The sequence below is a fragment of the Crocuta crocuta genome, unplaced genomic scaffold, assembly GCF_008692635.1.
Source record: "Crocuta crocuta isolate KB4526 unplaced genomic scaffold, BGI_CrCroc_1.0 scaffold88, whole genome shotgun sequence".
NCBI lineage: Eukaryota > Metazoa > Chordata > Mammalia > Carnivora > Hyaenidae > Crocuta > Crocuta crocuta.
The window spans coordinates 1101564-1121383 of record NW_027532420.1 but is presented as its reverse complement, the minus strand read 5'-3'; the positions used below and the strand labels follow the sequence as shown (position 1 = coordinate 1121383).

General features: G+C 40.8%; 1 protein-coding gene across 1 annotated transcript in view; it reads left to right on the top strand.

The window, feature by feature from the left end:
• The first annotated feature begins 1211 nt into the window (after positions 1 to 1211).
• Positions 1212 to 19820, top strand: part of VEGFC (vascular endothelial growth factor C) — a 38709-nt gene continuing 20100 nt past the window's right edge. Inside the window, exons 1-4 of the mRNA XM_077779061.1 lie at positions 1212 to 1247; positions 2853 to 3066; positions 4940 to 5130; positions 19453 to 19604. Of these exons, the coding sequence (XP_077635187.1) occupies positions 1212 to 1247; positions 2853 to 3066; positions 4940 to 5130; positions 19453 to 19604 (593 nt within the window). The remainder of the gene's footprint in view (positions 1248 to 2852; positions 3067 to 4939; positions 5131 to 19452; positions 19605 to 19820) is intronic.

The window sequence follows — 19820 nt, the reverse complement described above, 5'->3', positions numbered from 1 at the left end:
TTCGTGAATATTCCATTTAAGATCTTTGCCCATTTTTCTACTGAAGTACCTGTTTGGTTTTTGTCATTAACATATTCATGTGATATTTTAAGAATATTAGTCCTTCTCCGTCTGTCCTGTATCCCGCAAATAGTTTTTCTACCTTACTGTTTGTCTTTTATTTGGTTTCCAGTATTTGCTACCATACACATAGTTTACACTTTATTTTTATATTCACCTTCAGAAAGGCCCTTTTTCAGCTGAAGAGCATATATATAACTTTTATCTTCCAGTCCTTTGTTGTGGTTCAGTTTTAGGTTCTTTTTCAAGTTTTTTTATATTGCATTTTTTTTCTGTTGTGAAGTCTGTTTCTATTTTTCTATTTATTGAGTAACAGTGTTTTCTGTCGTAGATACAAATATTGTTATTTTCCCTTCTTTTTATTCATTTTGAGAGAGAGAGAAAGCACAAGCAGGGGAGGGGCAGAGAGAGAGGGTACAGTGAGAATCCCAAGCAGTTGCACAGTGCCAGTGCAGAGCCCGACATGGGGCCGAGCTCACGAACCAGGAGATCGTGACCTGAGCCAAAATCAGGAGTCCGACACTTACCCGACTGAGCCCCCCAGGCATCCCTGTTCTTTTCCCTTCTAATTTTGAAGTACAAGAGTGATTTGCCGTAAAACTGCAAATAATACTTGAAAGTCCCTCCTTGCTACTGCCTTTTATCTTAATGGCCTGGAGGGCCGCTGTCACTGTGCCCTGTAACATCAGGTGTGGCGCTGCAGCTCTTCCTGGCAGAGGGAACACGCGTGCCTGTGCCTGTGATATCCGTGCGATCAGCTGAGGTCACCTCCCAACTTCACTCCTGGCCAAATTATGGGGGAAGGAATCCCAGGGACCCACCAGTCCCACAGACCCATGCTGCTTCTGCTGGTTCAAGGGCGATCCAGGCAAGCAGAGGCAGACGAAACCCATCCATGGCGTTTCACTTCCGGTAGCAAGGACCGAACATCTACCCATGTACTTCTGCCAAATGCCTTTCCGGTTAATCCTTTTCCATTATGACACATTTTTGAGTCTTGAATGTTATGTCACGTGTGAAATTTTCCTGAGACAAATATTTCGTGAACTGTTGAGAGACTGTGAGGATATGTGGTCGCTTTCATTTAAGCTGGGATCTGTCCGTCCCCACGCTCCATCCAGTCAATGGAATTACACTGTGTGTATAGCTGCATGGCGTATCTGGAGTCGCCCTCTATATTCCAGAAGGTAATGGATTAATATCAATATTTTTAAAACACCGGCCTAAAGAGATTAAGTGTTATGCCCCAAGGACACAATTAATGAAGAAAGGGGAAATAAAGTACAGATAGCACCTACATCAGAATAACTTTGATTGTTCAAAATAATGGCTAAAAGACTTCCCATAGTATTTTGATTTTTCAAAGCAATGTTTCTTGTACATCAAAATTAGAAAGGAGAAAACTGTAGCTTGCTAGAATGTGGGCTGTTGACCTCTGTCTGAGACAGGTGGGGTGGTGCCTGAACTGAACAACTCTCAGGCTGATGCCTGTGCACACCCAACTTGAAGAACCTATGTCCCAAGTGTTTACTTCCATATTTAGATGTCCATATTTATGACAGTGTAAAATAAACATTGATGTTGTATTTCACTTTGTATATAAACAGTGCCCATTTTCCAGAATTTCAAAGTATAATTTAGAAAACTTTTTTCGTATCTATGGTAATTACCTGAATATAATTTTTTAAGTTTATTTATATATTTTGAGAGAGACAGCGTGTGTGTGCGCAAGTGGGGAGGAGGCAGAGAGAAGAGAGGGAGAGAGAGAATCCCAAGCACACTCCACATCACCAGCATAGAGCCCAATGCAGGGCTCGAACCCACAAACCGTGAGATCATGATCTGAGCCCAGAATGGACACTTAACAAACTGAGCCACCCAGGTGCCCCAGTAACTACCTGAATACAACTTGGAATGTTCAACTTAACTAGATACACTAATGTAGACAATTAGTTTTAAGCAGAATTCATGTTGTCTGGATTGTTCATGCCTTTTCCATAGCAGAATACGTCTTGCCTATCAACATTTTTGGAAATATTTGGTGGTTCTGCCAATATATATACCTAACTGTGATACTTTTGTGGAAATCTCATTCTTCACGGGGTTATTTATTTTAAAATCACTTCCATAAAATTAGATTCCTAATTTCAAGCATCTTGCTTAATTATATTTTATTGATGCTGGTAATTAAAAGGGAAGCAAAGGATTAGTGTGGACTTGGGTTTATATGTGCTGAAGGCTAATACAAGCTTGAATGAATTTTCAAACTTAAAATTTGCCAATTTAGTAAAACTGTAAATCAGACAGGCTGTGTTAGAAATGGTTTTTAAAATTACGTCTCACCAAATTTTTGTCTTAAAACCGAAATATATACTTGCCAAATTTGGTTGTGCTACTTAACTTCATTTTTAATTGTGGTATTGATTCAAATTAAAATATGGATACAATTTTACCAAGAAAAGTTAAGTCATTCGGGGGTGACTGATAATATATGTTTTAAATTTTATTTATTTTGAGAGAGGAAGGGCAGGGAGGGGGGCGAGAGAGAGAGAATCGCAAGCCGCCTCCACACTGTCAGCACAGAGCCCACCGTGGGGCTTGATCCCGCCAATCACTTGATCATGTCCTGAGCCGAAACCAAGTCAGACAGTTAACTAACTGAGCCACCCAGGCACCCTGATTTTTAATATGGATCTGGCATACGTAACATTAAACCTACAGGGTTTTTTCATGCATTTGTTTCTGAATCCCCTAGTGTGAGAAATGATCGATCTCGCATGTTTCTTTGATAGGCGTACGCAGGCAACGATCTGGAGGACCAGCTGAGGTCTGTGGCCAGTGTCGATGAGCTCATGACCATACTCTACCCAGAATACTGGAAAATGTACAAGTGTCAGTTAAGGAAAGGCGGCTGGCAGCATCATAAAGAACAGCCCAACACCAATGCAAGAACAGAAGAGACTATAAAATTTGCTGCAGCACATTATAATGCGGAGATCTTGAAAAGTAAGTATGGGGGAAAATAGTTGATAAGCTTTCATCAGCCCAGTGAAACCAGCCAGCCTGTTTTGTTTTTTTTTAAATTTCAGTGTTTGTTTGTACCACTAAATGTCTTTAGGGCTGAAAGCAAGCAAAACAGAAATAAAGATTTTCAAAATATACCATTTTATGACTTCACAGTGACTGGTTAAAAGGATTTCTCAAAATTTAAAGACAAGAAAGATGCGTGCATATCAACACACTTCTTTTTTAAATTGAGGTGATATCCCAAAGCAAAATTTTCTAAAGGTGAAGATATATTTTACACACTCCGTCAGGTTAACAATTTAAACATTCTATATCTTACAAAATAATTGTACATAGATTTTCTAATTTGGATTTAGAAATGCTGAATTTATAAATCACCCCAGATCATCTTTCCAGTGACTTCTTCTTGCCTTATTGCTTGACAGGTGGACTTTGGGAAAGCTACTAAAAGATCTAGCAGAAAGGGCCACAAAAATTACTATGCCGGGTAAAGTGGCATGGTATGAATGGGTGGCCTACTTTTAAAAAATAACTGCCTTCAGTTGTTAGATATGAATCGCTCTCAAGGTTTGAGATTGCAATTTATTTCCAAACAAATGCACACAACATGGCTTCATGCTTTCTTTCCAAAAATTTCACTTGCAGGAAAATATGGGAAAAATAAGCTAAAGTATTTAAGAAGTACATCACGTATAATGCAGATTTAAAGGGTCAGCAGTGCTATAGCTAACCCACTAACCCACGGGAAACAGAATTCCAAGAGTATAAAAGGAACAGGAAAATTTGACTTTCCTGAAAGTTCTGGGTCCATGTCCCGCTTGATGGAAAATACCCTTGGCCTTTCAAGTAGCCACAAGCATGACATTTCCCAGAGCTGCCAAGCAGCCTGCCTAAAAACGATCTTTCAATTCAGTCCAAACCCATAGCCATTTTCTCATTTACATCTCACTTTAAAAAGAAAAATTAAATCATGTTTGTATTTGCTCAGAGACCACAAAAGTAGTACATGCTATATAGCAGATGAGCGCGACTCTCTCTGCAGGGCCTGCGAAGGTCTATATATTAAATCTTCATCTTTGTAAGCAAAGAAAACCAAACATAAATGCTGTAGAAAACAGACATCGTTTCAAGAAAGTATAATCCTAATTTAGCTTGTTACATGGCTGTAGAGATCTGCTTTTTAAGGGGCGCCTGAGTGGCTCAGTCAGTTGGTTAAGCGTCTGACTTCGGCTCAGGTCATGATCTCATGGTTCGTGGGTTCGAGCCCCACGTTGGGCTCTGTGCTGACAGCTCAGAGCCTGGAGCTGCTTCAGATTCTGTGTCTCCCTCTCTCTCTGACCCTCCCCTGCTCATGCTGTCTCTCTCTCTCAGAAATAAATTAAAAAAAAAAAAAAAAGGAGATCTGCTTTTTAAGAAAATAAGTGCCCTGTTAAATATTATATTGTATTCTGGGTTACAGGGCAATTTGGGATCCTGTCAACTCCTTGATTTATTTACTTATTTATTTATTTATTTTAAATGTTTTTATTTACTTTTAAGAGAGAGCGTGAGCAGGGGAGGGTCAGAGAGAGAGGGAGACACAGAATCTGAAACAGACTCTAGGCTCTGAGCTGTCAGCACAGAGCCCAACACGGGGCTCAAACCCGCGAACCGTTGAGATCACGACCTGAGCCGAAGTCAGACGCTTAACCGACCTGAGCCGCCCAGGCGCCCCTCCTTTTTTCTTTTCACAACATTACGGATCGTCCTTAAATCGGAAATGTGAAGTGGAATGTGACTTCTGACGGCCGGCCGGAGGCTCCTCGCCCTCGCTGGCTCCTGTGCCACTCACGGCCCCCCTGTGCCCCGACAGGTATTGACAGCGAGTGGAGGAAAACTCAGTGCCTGCCGCGTGAGGTGTGTATAGATGTGGGGAAGGAGTTCGGCGCGGCAACAAACACCTTCTTTAAACCCCCGTGTGTGTCCGCCTACAGATGTGGAGGCTGCTGCAACAGTGAGGGCCAGCAGTGCATGAACACCAGCACCAGCTACCTCAGCAAGACGGTAGGTGCGGCCCGGCCCGGCCCTGTCCCCCGGGGGGCACATTGTGCCCGTCAGAGCTGCTGACATTCTCTTTGGGGAATGCGGTTAGTTTCTCAGGGGCCTGCGATGTGGATGAGAGCATCTCACAAAGAAAGTAACTGACCTTTAGGAACTCTGTTCATAACAGCGGAATCCGAGCCAAAGGAGGAAAAGAATAAATATACTTAGGGAGGGGTGTATGAGAGAGAGAGATCTAAATATTTTCCTTCGGCAATAAATGACTATTAAATGGTTCAGTCTTCAGATGATAGAGATACAGCACAAAGTACACGTTCAAAACATACGCCGAAATGCAGGTGTTCTGTGAAACGGTGCGATATTGAAATAAGCCAGTGCTCTCAGAGCGTTCATTGTGTCCACCTAGGAAGCAAAGAAAACGTTCTGACGCCAAATCTCAAGGATTTTGAATTCCCCGTGAAGTCCCATCACACGAGATGTTAAGCTTCTAACAAATCACCAAGAAACACATCTTAAGGTTGGGTTTGGATCTGGGGTTTTCGGGGCGGATGCACTGAGCTGCGCGGTGGGTCGGCCATGGAGGAGGAGGAGGCTGTCGGGGGGCATGTGTGTGCTGGGGCCAAGCACAGAGCGTTGCTGGAAGTGCCGTGAGCCACCGGCCTCTGCACACGGATGTCTGGACACTTCCTCAGAGACAAAGCCGTGTTTGCCTGAAAGGCGCTTCTAGTCACTTTTGAGAGGTGGAGTGACATAGGTAACTGGCTACATTCAGAACTGTACTTTGACCTTCAAAGTGGAAAATAATTTCCAAAACGGGATGCTCGGTTTGATCTGTACCGTGTGGGATGACCCCAGAGTCACGCTTTTAGTCAAATAACGGTCTATACTTAGAACACAGGTGAGAGAAACTTCTTCTCTTACAGACCTAGCTGATCAAAAGTTTGGATCCCACTAATAAAAATCTGCTCTTATTGTGATAGAACTAAGTAGAAATGACTACCTCAGTTTCGTCAGCTGTGTTTTCCCATCTGGTTGGCAGTTTCTAAAATGTTTACTGCAGTGATCCTTTGGCCTCCCGAGTTTGCAGACACTGCCCTGTTATGCAACCCAAATTGCTTTTTTTTTTGGAAAAAACAGTCATTTTTCTTTTTATTGCTCATATACCTGATGAAGGAACAAGCCGTTTCAGATACTGAGACTCGCAAGAGGAAACAAAAATTCTCAAACTGTGTTTTCCATTCCATTTACCGCTGCCAAAACTCTTAAGATTAAAAAGAAAATCTAAAAAGTGACCCCTTGGGGCCTGGTGTCTTCTCTGTTATCATCATAATTCAGCACTGCCAGGAGGAGTTCGTTATTCTGGATGAAGCAGGATACTCCCAAATATATGCATGCAGTTAGAAACTTCCTGAGGAGAGTCTTTGCCTGTGGGTCACAGCGTAACAGTCCAGTGTGTGATAAAATTCTAATATTTTAATGGAATAATAGCATCATTGTAGTGTTTGAGCACAATAACACTTCTTTGCTCATTCCCCTCTTCTTTATCAAACCGTGTTTAGGAATTTGGTAGCTGAGGAGGTGGAGATTTACTGTACACTATTCTGAATAAAATGCTATGAATTTCACAGGTTTTACTGGATAATAGGCCTTTATCCCATCGTAACCCTGAAGTATAACAGGATTTTAAAAATCCTTTTATAGGTGCTGGAACTAAACACCATTTTTGTTTTTGTTCTAAATTTAACTACTTATTCCAGTGGGATAGTCTCCAAAATGTAACATTCATGTTTAAGGAGATGTTAAAATTAAAATTGTCACTGCTCTCATGTTTAAGCTGAAGTCCATAAAAGGATTTTTGGCCTTCTGAGTTTTCAAAGTTAGAGAATATACATGCGGGTGACTTGGAAAATTACCTTTTTAGAGTGCCTTTTATAGCATATATTTTAAATATTTCCATTAAGCAATATGATATTGATCCTAGATTATATTATCATTTTGGTTGACCTGAAGGAAGTCCAGATAAACCGGTTGCAGTTTCCAAAGACCAGAAGACTAGAACTGTTTTAAAAATGGGATGATATAGAATAGCCTCAAAAGTTAGATTTTGAAGAATTGTTTCATGAAATAAAATGTTATCTACAAAGAGCTCATTATTTGCCATTTCAAAAATGCCTTATTGGATTTGGTTGGTGGATGAAACTTTATGGTTAGAGTGCTCATGTTGTAAAGGTGGAAAGTTGAGTACTAACTGTCTTAGCACTGGGGTTGCGTTTTGTTCCTTTCTGGAGATTCCTGTCTTCTTAATTTATTTTCTTGATGAAAATCCGTTGCCAGTTGACAATACGTAAAGCTGTTTTTCATTACTAATTTCTTCCACAGATTCTTCTGTGATGTCTTGTTGATAGAAAAAATAATTTTAAATGAACTTTCTTTGGGGCGCCTGGGTGACTCAGTCCATTAAGTGTCTGATCCCTGATCTCGGCTCAGGTCATGGTTTTGCAGTTCGTGGGACCAAGCCCATGTCGGGCTCTGGGCTGACAGTGCAGAGCCTGCCTGGGATTTTCTCTCTCTCCCTCTCTCTCTGCCCCTCCTCCACTCATGCTCAGTCATATGCACTCTCTCTCAAAATAAATTTTTGGTAAAATTTTTGGTAAAAAAAAAAGTCATACTTTATAATATTTATTAAACATTTTAATATTTAAATTACCTGTTACAAACTTTATCTTCTTTAGATACAGATGCTCAGGCATTTTGTGTAATAGTTCCTCTGACAAACTCTTCATTCCCCCGCACCATGCTCAGCCCAAACACCACCCTTGTCCTGGGGTTCCCCTCTGGACGCATGTCTTCATCTCCAGTCAGGAGCACGGGGGTCGTCCTTGACCTCTCGCTGCTCTCATCACACATGCAGCCTGTCACCAACGCGATGTGAGTTTCGTCCCCTAAGTATCTTGAATCCCCATGTCCACCACCATCACTCTAGTCCAACATACTTTTCATGCTTTTTCCAGATAATGAAAAGCCAGTCTCTCTGCTCTCCTGCTTCCGTTTCCCCTCTTCCCCATCTATTCTCTTAATTGCCCCCAATGGGATATTTTTAGAGACACAAGACTGATGGTGTTTGCTTCAGTGAGTTCCCACTGCTCTCAGAATACGACCAAAATCTTTATCACAGCCTTGATGGTCTGCTTGGCTCTCTAGCACCATCTGACAGAATTGTCCCTTGTGCTTACTTTCTGTGCTTCCAAATGCTCTGGGCTCCTGGGAACCACCGTGCCCCCTCTGGGCCAGGATCTTTGCTCAGACTCTAGCTTCTAGTCTCCTCCTTGCTGGAGGACCAGTTCTTCCAACCCCCATCACATGACTCAAGAAGTCCTTGGGGGAGACTCTTCTGACCTCCATGATTGGATCCTGTGTTTCTCTTAAATTCTGTATAGTTTCCCATACTTTTCTTTCACTGCACTTACTACAGCTTATAAATCAGTTGATAACAATATAGCCATTATTATATTGGCTGCCCCCTCCATAAAGCCAAAAGCAGGTCTGTGTCATTCATCAGTTTCCTGAGTATCTACCACGACGTTAGCGTACAACTTCCTTTGAAACCACATGTAAACTGGATCCTACCATCAGAAAAAGATGAAAATATGGACAAACCCACAGTATTTTTACCCCACATTTACAAGGAGGTGCCTTCCTTACCCTAGTCCTTATCTGTTGAACCAGATCTTAAAACAACTGCCTTGAAGGTTAATAATAATAAAATAGTTGATTAAGCCACCTGTGTAATTTTGAGAGAGAAAGGGCATCCACAAGAGCAGGGGTGGGGGAGAGAGAGAGAGAGAGAGAGAGAGAGAGAGAGAGAGAGAATCCCAAGAAGGCTCCGTGCTGTTAGTGCAGAGCCTGACATGGGGCTCGATCCTACAAACTGAGAGATCATGACCGGAGCTGAAATCAAGATACAGAGGCTCAACCTCCTAAGCCACCTGGGTGCCCCAACTCACTTGTGTAATTTTTAAATAAATGGATCCTGTTGTCTAATGAAATATATATGCTATAAGTTTTAGAAAAATATTTTTAAATGTTTTTTTTAACAAACAGAAAATTATCCTTTTTTTCCCATTCATAAATGATAGGGAACAAAAGTCACCATTCTGGGGGTGCGTGGGTGGCTCAGCCAGGTAAGGGTCCAGCTTCAGCTCAGGTCATGATCTCCTGGTTTGTGAGTTCGAGCCCCACGTCAGGCTGCACACTAACAGTGTGGAGCCTTGCTTGGGATTCTCTGCCTCTCCTGCTATCTCTCCCTTCTCCCCCCCCTCTCCCTCTCTCTCTCTTCCCCTCCCTCTCTCTCTCAAAATAAATAAATAAATAAACTTTAAAAAAGTCACCCTTCTATTCTTCTTATCATTGTCTTACTAAACACATGCTTACATTACACAACATGTACCAAGTAGATATGAGGAGTGCCTTGAGTAAAATCTAAACGTGGAAAACAGAACACCATTGTTAGTAAACACAGTCAGTGAATGTAGTCTTCAGCAGATCATTAGTGGTTTTTCTGTGACCAGTGAATACTTGTTCCCCACAGTGGGGTGATTAGGTCCCGTGTTGACCTCATTGATGCCAGAGTGAAAGCACTTGTTCAAGGGTGAGTGTGCCTGCACAACAGCACACACACTTGTCTGACACGCTGGAAGCCTCACATGGTTGCAGTCTTCAGAATGTGTAAGGCTTCCCGGCTACGAGCGTTTAGTGCTAAGTTTCAGGTATGTGTAGGTGAACCAGAATTTTGTCCAATATATTTTTCTACAGGAAAACGAAATCTACTTTAGATCATATGGGATTAGTTCTCACTGTATTTCATTCTCTTGCACCTCCAGGCTCCATAGAATTTAGATTTCCTTTTATAACAGATTTATGATGTTGAAATCATTTCACCTGCCTCCTCCAGTCACCTGCTCATACAAAAAATCAGGAATTTGCCTATAAAATTTTTGAGGTCTGTTCCTTGCTGTTGGTTGGTGTGGTTTTCTCAAGTTTCTCTTGGCTCTTTTATGATAGGTTTGATATGTGCAGTAATCACAATCCCCACAAGTTGTGATCTGCAGAGCGGTAGTGTTTTTAAACGTGCGCATCACTGTAAGAGCAGACTGGCCTCATCTGGTCTCATTCACATTCTGCAGCTCTTCAGCAAAGTTTGAATTAAAAATTTGAAGTGCTTTGAAAACAAGGTACTTAGCCCTCAAAGCTCTTGCCCCAGGACACGTTCTTTTCTGACTCCACACCTTCTCCTTGGGTTTCCGCATCTACACTAGTTTGCTCTTCATGGGGATTACTCCAAAACCCTTATCCAGCTCAGACTTCTCTCATGGCCCCCATACTCAACCCTGTGATGCTGCTTCCTCTTTGATGGTCACAGAAAGTGTGTGCCATATTGGAGTTTATGATCTCTTCCCCCACACCCACCCCACCTGCACAAATAGACAAGCAATAAGCCTTTTCCTCTTCTGGTATTCTCTGTCTTGGTAAGTAACACCACTCGTCTTGTTGGTTAGTCCAAGCTATTCTTCCTTTCACTACAAGACCAATCAATTGCTGTGAAATCTGTCTTCCAGACGTGGCTAGAACGCATCCAGTGTCTTCATCCTGCTGATCCCCCTCTGATCTAGGCCACATTCATCAATCACCTGGGCCATCCTAGTACCTGGTCCTGTGTCTCCACTCTTACTTCCCTCCAGTCCGTTGGCCACATTATAGCAGTGAGTTTTCTCTTTGCTCATTGCTAAGTCAGTGACTATGCTAGCATCATTCTTTTTTTTTTTAAATACTTTATTTATTTTTGAGAGAGAGATAGAGACAGCATGAGCAGGGGAGGATCAGAGAGAGAGAGGGAGGCACAGAATCTGAAACAGGCTCCAGGCTCTGAGCTGGCTGTCGACACAGAGCCCGATGTGGGGCTCGAACCCACGAACCGCGAGATCATGACCTGAGCCGAAGTCCGACGCTCAACTGACTGAGCCACCCAGGCACCCCACTAGCATCATTCTTATTGGTTGATGCAAATGTTCTAAATCGTTAAATATTTTGAGCAATACTCTCCTTAAGGTGTCTTCTTTAGGTTAAATTCATCACCATGGTTCACTAGGCCCTCCCTGACCCGGCTGCCATTGTAATCTGCAGCGTCAGTGGCCACTGCTCTTTCCCCCAAATACTGCTTTCCACAAGGACCCAAATGCTCTCACTCCTTAAATTATGTCACTATCTCCTACCTCAGAGTCACTACAATGCTGTCCTCTGTGTTTGAAACAACTTCTTATACACTGCCTTGGCTTCTCCACTCATCTAGCTAATTTCTACTCATCTTCAAGCCTATATATGGATGTCACTTCCAGGGCATCATGTTATCTGCTCCGTAGCATCTTTTATTGCCCATATGATAACATCATTACCTTATCTGTCAGACTGTTTTAGTTCCTAAGCCCTAAGCTCCACAAAAGAAAAGATTGTGTTTGGTTATTACCCTGAAGCATAGCACAGTCATAGGCACGTGGGAAACACTAACACTCAGTTGAATGAATAAAGGAAAAAGAACAGATTTGGAGTCAAGAGTAGAGTTGGGAATATGCTGATTTTGAAAAATCTGAGTTATTTCTAAGTGGAGATACCAGAAAACAATTGGGCATGTAATTCTAGAATTCTATAGCAGTGATTGGCTCCCTCGCTGTAGCTATGAGAGGAAACATCATATTGATGAATGTTGTGGGAGGCTGTGGTATACTTGTTACTATGTACAGAATTCATATAAAAGCCAGTGCCAAGGGAAAGCCAGCATTCGGTCATTGATAGTCCCATCCATTTCTCCTTCTAATTTTATAATATCTTCCCTTCTCCCACCCAGAGAATCCATTGAGATCTTTTTTAATAGTAAAAGCAATTATTTTCGTTTAAATTCCGTTAAGAGCTGTGGTGCAGGACGTAACTGTGGGTGCTTCATACCCTGCTCTATAATGGGTACCTAGCGATGTAGGAACCCTGCATTCATGGAGCTCACAAGTTAGCAGGGAACGTCAACATTTATCAAGCAAATAAAAGTAGCCTAAGTGTTATGAAAAAGAAGTAAGTGCAAGGGTTTGTGGAAGTGCATATCAAGGAGAACACGGCATGAAACTCCTGAAGGCAATGTTTTCATGCGTGTTTTAACATTTTTACTAATATTGCAGCTTGTAAAGGCTTATACCTAAGTAATAGCGTTCCTAAGCATATATTTTATTATATTTTTAATGTACTGTAAATGGGAGCATGTGAGGATCTCTTTACAACACAAAAGGAAGTTTCTTACTGCTATATTTTCTGAAGGGGATAAAAAAGAGTTTTTGTTTTGTTCAAGGAGTTCCAGACACAACCTGTAGCAACAAAAGTCACCCACTAGAATCATATAAATGTTAAAGACAATGTACCATAAGTAACATCAAACCCTCCTTTTTTATAGACACTTCCTAGAATGTTTTCTTTACGGGGCTCCGTGGAGGGCAGGTTACTAGCATGTGTAAGGAAACCCGCCACTAGTTGAAACCACAGGCCGTGCAAGTTCCAAAGGGAACTAATGGGTCACAACTGCTCTGAGTCCCCCCTGCTGTCTGCTTCTGAGAAGTCGACTGGGTGCCTTTTTGACCTTCTTCCTAAACATAGGCCTTCCGTCTATGTTCTTACGAGAAGTTGCGTATTTAAGACCTATAACCAAAAACCAGAAAGTGAGTTTTGCAGGAGATAAATTATTTGATGACTCAAATAAAAGCAGAAGAAAGTCATCTGCTTTGGAGACAAACGCTTGGATTAAAAAGTTATCTCAATGTTAGTTTTGTCCTTACATAGTTTTCCCAAAGATAGGAATGAAAAAGAAGACCTACTAAGCCCGTGGGGATTCTCTGGAAATCTTGGGGTTAGAGCTCCAAGAACTGTCCCCTCTTTGCTGTGTTCGGTAGTGCCAGAAGGACCCAGCTTGCTCTGGAAACCGGGTCCCTCTAGCCCATGCTGATGTACATGCACAGCATTATTTAAAATTCTGTGTTGCCATCCGGAAAAAAAAGAAAAAAACTATTACATTTATTATTCCATAAGGAAATAGTGTAAGCGTATATATTAGCAAAAACATTCCAGATTATATCTGAGTTCATCTGAGTGCTTCATAAAATTTTCTTTTACAGCGAACTTTATTTAAACCCACGTAAAAACGTGCAGCTATGGAATGAAACTTCGAGGTATTGTTTAGCACTGCAGCAGTTCGAAAGATTCCATTCATATGTATTCAACAAGTGGAATGCGATTTGTTTGGAATCTTTAGCTAATTAATAGTTGGCAAGTGCAGTTGTTGGAAATCAGGTTTTGTCCAGATGTGGGGAAAAGCTCTCTACCAATACCAGTTATCAGAAGTCTAAGAATCACCTTTGCCTTAAGAAAAAAAAATAATGCGTCTGTTAAATAACCCCCTTTTTCCAACTCTATAGATTTTTTTTTAACAGTTTATTTTTATTTTTGAGAGAGAGAGAGAAGGAGCATGAGCGAGGAAAGGGAAGAGAGAGAGGGAGACACAGAATCTGAAACAGGCTCCAGGCTCTGAGCTGCCAGTAAAGAACCCGATGCGGGGCTCGAACCCATGAACTGCGAGATCAGGACCTGAGCTGAAGTCAGACACTTAACCGACTGAGCCACCCAGGCGCCCCTCCAACTCTAGGCCTTGATCATGTGTACAAATTTGATTCAGTATTTCTAACACTCCTGGATCGGGGCTTCTAATTGTAGCATTGTATATGCGCTTTATATATAACAATATGTAAAAATTAATTCAGTACCAGACAATCTGTCAGGGTCAGCTAGCCTGTGATCTCCCCGACCCAATGGAAGTTCTCTGCCCCTGGACACTGTCCCTGTGGTTGGTCTGCTCACTTGAGAAGCTGACAGTGAACCTCAATTTTCACCTTTTTCCATTTTTAGGAATTATTTAAGTGCTGTGTGATTTCTCTAAGTCATCTTACAGTCACTAACCATACTCTCCAGGAACTCCAGATTGCTTCTATACTTCATTAATATACTCAAGGTTGAAATATTTAAATTAAATATGGCAATGAGATACGTGATGAAGAGAAACTCGTCATATTTCTGGGTATAAAGATGTTGTAAAGGGCGGCATCTTTTTGTTTCATATTTGTACCCACACAGACATCCCCTTGAAGTGTAATATTAATACTAAACTGCAGTCCTTCCTGCAGTAAGGAAGTTCTACACCTTTTTCTTGAATAGCCTGCAAGATAAGTAGAAATAGGAATTGTTGTTTTACAACTGTTGCTAGGCTGGTATAAACAGCCTATTGTTTCAAAATGTGGCTTTATTTGAAGTCCATTCTTGTTGGTGAGAATTGACTATTAAATACTCTTATTAAAGAATTCCAGTAGATAACAACTGGGAACCATTCAGTTGGAAATGCTTGGTGTTTCCTCTTATTACAGCTTTACAGAATACACACATTTTTTATTTCCCCAATGTCCAGGCTTGTTTAAATGTCATCTTTTGATCTCCAAAACTCCTCAGACAGGCATATGCAGATAGTACTGGTCCATTATAAATTCTGTTACTCCTTAGATCCTAAGTTAGATACACGCTATTATCATGTACTGTTCAAGACCAGCTCACTTTACAGCATAAAACTATTTTAGGAAAATCATCGTGTTCAAAATATCGAAGTATAAATGTCATCATCCTCAATTAAGATTGACTGAGTCCACATCTATACATGGAATTGTTAGCTAATGCTGAACATCATACATACATTTTGCACTCTCTGAGCTTACATCTAGAGTAGAGAACACTGTTGTGCACACGTGAAGGCACAAAACAGTTTAGTAGGAAGATTCTTGTTTTATTGAAATATAAAGAGTTAATTTACTGTTTCAACAGCGATGTGCCCAGATAGAACTTACTCCTTTGAAGGAAAATTATAGTGACTGTGTTGGTTCAGATCTTTATATACTGGCAAGCACAGATTTCGAGAGGGTTAAGCTGTAGGTTCTTGCTTACTAACAGCATGTGTGATAAACTATTTAATAGTTTAAAACTTCTAACCTAGGACCATTATATGTGTATATGTGTGCATATATATGAGAGAGAAAGAGGGAAGGGTAGAGCAGGTTGCCTGTGACAAGAGTCATTGATGACTTGAGAAGTTGCCAAGGCACCTGGTTCTCACCATCTTATTGGTTCTCAATAGTTATTGAAAACTAAACAAGGTAAAATGTTAAACAAATCATTGTTATTCTAACAAAGATTCAGATCAATTTTGAAGGAGAACCATTGCTCAAAGAACACCACCACCATTATGATCCCTATTTTATGGATAACAAAATGGAGGCAAAGGGAAATGAGATAATTCTTCCAAGTCATGGAAGTAGTAAATTGCAGATGCAGGACTCAAATGTCTGTGTGTTTCTAAGACTCGGTTCTTGATTATTCGTCCAGCTCTAGTAAAGGAGGGAAGTTGCTGGTTATTTGGAAATTATATTTAATTATTTGGGGGGAGCTGTGAATTTATAAAGTGATTCAAATTATTATTTTCTGTTCAAACAAGTTTACATTTCCAAAGCTCATACTATCTGATTAGGGTAAACGGTCTGTGGACACTCTTAGTAATGTAGGGAGTAAATATAGCTATGTACAATTTACAAACTGATCTATGAGTAAGGAAATGGAATTCACCATACTTCTTAAAAAGGGAGTGGAAACCTTATAATCATTTTAAATGTGAAAAGTCAATCAATCCACACACTTGAGACCAGTGAACAAAGAAACTGGAAAAAGGAAAGAGCCTCCTCAGTATAGGACAGGAGCCACGATAGGTACCATTGTGCTTACTGCGCACACGTACGGCATGCTCCCCTATATTTGGGAAGTTGGTAGATGAATAAAACTTACTTATCAAGAACCTTTCTACTTTTAATATTGGTCAAGGCATCTTTCTNATTTGGAGTTGGAACATGTGTTTCAAGAGAAGCAACTTTTTTTTTTTAACTTTTCAGCCTCTTTTTTCCTTTAGCTGAATTAAATGAATTCAGCTGACCAGTTGCCTGCCTAGACTCAAATAAGAGAAATGAAACATAAGTAATTAAAATTTGGGGGTTTTATTTATTTCAACCTAAGTGAAATTTTTCTTTCCCATTCTCCCGTATAGTTTTAACACTTATGAATGTAGTTTTAATACAGGAAAAAATAGTTCTCTAACAGTGATTTTCCTTTAGTGCCTGTTTACCTGTCCCTCTAGTCAGTGAGTTCACAGACACAAATCTCTTCCACCCCTTGGAAGTATAGTTTTTGTTTTTTTCTTTCCAGGAAGCTGCTTTCTTAATGCATAGGAGTGCTCCCCTCCCACCAGAACATTCTGCAGAGCCCCCGTTCCTAAGGGTACACTCGGGACTCACGGGTGGGTCCTGACTGTGGACATCATCTCCCCAGCAGTGGCTGAAGGGGACCGAGATGTCTTAGCCCTTGGGAAACCTTGCGAGGGTGCCCTCTGGGACACAGCAGCCCCTGAGGGCGGGAACACCAGGCGCCCTTCCACAACAGCAGGGATCTCAGGCCGCGCAGCGTAGGCCACCCTCGCAGGGCTCCGTGCTGCCTCCTGTGGCTGGAGACAGCGTCAGATCCTATAGCGATCACATGCATTCTGTAAGCGAAAACTGCCTCCTCTGGCCTGAGCCAACTGAGCATGTTCCCTCTGGTTACGGGAGGCCTGTCTTCTCTCCATGCCCCCCCACCCCGCTCCTGTCCCACAGCCCGGCCCCCCACAGGGCCTGGAGCTGCTCTGGTACCCAGTTGTCCTCAGTCTATCCTTACACTTCATTTCCCCAAGACTTTGGACCCCGTGACCACACACGCCTCTCTGAAGCCCTCTTCTCTCTGGCGTCTCTTGGTTTAACAGTAACCCCGTCCTGACTCTCCATGTTCGTGTCCTTCTTCTTCCCAGATGTATTTACTATTTCCTTTGCCTTTTTCACCCCTTCCCTGCACCTGTTCCCCAGGTTTCTATCAGACATTTTCTCCGTTCATTCAGAATGACCTCTCCAAGTAATCTCATCGGTGTCCAAGATGTCAAGTGCAGCTTTCATTGATGGCTTTGAAATGGCTCTCCTAAGCTCTAGACACAAATCTAACTGCCTGTTAGACATAAGTTCTTAGGATTTTGTGAGCCAGCCTAGACATCTTCCTACCATTTCTACCATTACCCAGGGTTTAAATAATTTATACATTTTATACATACAGAAATTGAATAAGCAATTTATTAAACATACATTTCTTGTGCTATACTGGTTCTTACACAAGCGTCCTAAGAAGTGATAAGCAGAAAAACTGTAGTGTACATAGACCCTGCAGAATTCTGTCTCTTAAAAGAGTGTTACCTAGTGCAAAGGATTTCTACCAGGGTGACCTTTCACCTAATAAAAGGTGTCTTCCAGTGTGCATAAACAAATGTCTTTCTAGATAAGTAACTGGTCAAAGACATAATACTGGGATATGGTGAGGTCATATGTTGAGATTATCTGTGTATCATTTACAGTATTCTGGAGAATGTCTAGAATCTTGAGAATATGTGCAAAATATAATAAAAACATGTATGTAGCCATCAATATGCATATCAAACTCATTGACATTAGCATATGTAATTTTTATAACCATCCCATGAACAATGGGTCAAATGTTTCCTCAACTTGACTGATTTTTAATGAAATATACAACTTAGTTAAGTGACTTTTCCCCTCTTGTAATTTTCCAAACTTACAAGAGGGGTTGGTAATAAAATGCCCTGTTGGGGTGTGACTTTGTGATCCTTCCTCCTAAGGCACTTATGCTAATGAAGTAGCTGAATTTTTCAATGAATATATAATAAATGTATTTCAAAAGTAGAAAATGTGAATTTTATAATTTAGATATCTCTGTATTTCTTCTTTCAAAATTCATGTCCATAAATCTCCCTGTAAGACTAAATGGGCAGCTAATTCAGTTCCCTGAAGATTTTCAATGATCTTCACGTGCTGGCATGAAAGTACAGTGAGGGGCTGAACCACAATGCCCTGGAGTTTGTCATCCTTTTTAGCCCTGCTCAAATTCCCTGAAAGGCACAAATAACACCAAACTCGTTCAGCTATGGTCCTGTTACTACAGATGGAGCTTATCAAGTACATAATGGCCAGGACTTCACTTTTACCATGATTATTGATGTAGATTTTTTTAAAAAAAAATTTTAATGCTTTATTTTTGAGAGAGACAGAGCCTGGGTAGGGGAGGGTCAGAAACAGAGAGAGAGAGAGACAGAATCTGAAACAGGCTCCAGGTTCTGAGCTGTCAGCACAGAGCCCCATGCGGGACTCAAGCTCCAGAACGGTGAGATCATGACCTGAGCTGAAGTTGGACATTTAACCGACTAAGCTACCCAGGCACCCCTGATAAGTTAGATTTTGAGAAACTTAAGAATTTAAACCCACTTAGTTTTACATAACCATTAATTTATTTGTGTATTCTACTTAAAATATTGACTTTGGAAAAGGAAGAGAAGAAGTGAAGTTCTCATAAACAAGGCATTCCGAATGAGACTTTGAATTTTCAGACTATAACCTACAATCATGTATTATGTCCGACCTTACTATTTTCATAATGCCTGTGTCAAAGAGGAGAAACAAGCTTTATCTACTAAGTGATGAGTGTTTTTAGTTTCTTCTAAACATAATAAATTCAGAAGATACCTCAGACAAATGTAAAACTGCTTTGAGGGAGAAATTTAGTTTGGAATGAAAATTGATTTCACATCTATGTATTTTATGTCTCTGTATTTGGTTTACATAGAATAGGATGTAACCAATGATCTCTAGGTTGTGTGGCCAATAGCTTTTTACTCTTATATTAACAAAGATATTTATATCTGTGCCACTTTTTAATAAACCCTGCAATAATTGAGGATTCTGAAAAAAACGCTTTTTCCCCAAACACACTGGTCTACTGCACCTCTGCTCCATAATCCTTAGCTGGTTATCAAATATGCTTTGTAATAGTGATGTGAGAGAAGCATATGGACTATTTATTATTCTAATAAAGGATACTTACTGATTTAAAGCAAAACAGTTTTTACGGCGTAATCATAAACCAACTTCTGCGGCCTGCATGTGTATCATGAAGCACTATGTATCGTAAAGAATTAACCTCACTCTTTTTGGACTCCAGCATTTACCATAGAAACGCTGTCTAGCATCTATATAATTTTTTCTTCTTTTTGTCTCTTCTTTGTAGTTGTTTGAAATTACAGTGCCTCTCTCTCAAGGCCCCAAACCAGTAACAATCAGTTTTGCCAATCACACTTCCTGCCGATGCATGTCTAAACTGGACGTTTACAGACAAGTTCATTCAATTATTAGACGTTCCCTGCCAGCAACACTACCACAGTGAGTATGAATTAAATCTACTTTTTCTGTATCCTCTACTAATATAAAAGTATTTTCAAGTCAACATAGTTTATTAAAAGAATTTTTGTGAAACTTTCTATAATATACTTTGCATCAAATGCAAAAGACAAATTGGACAGTCTGCCATGAAAATAAAATCAAACTGAAACAGGGAAGCCCTTTTTATAGACAATCTAGTTAACAATATAAAGCAAG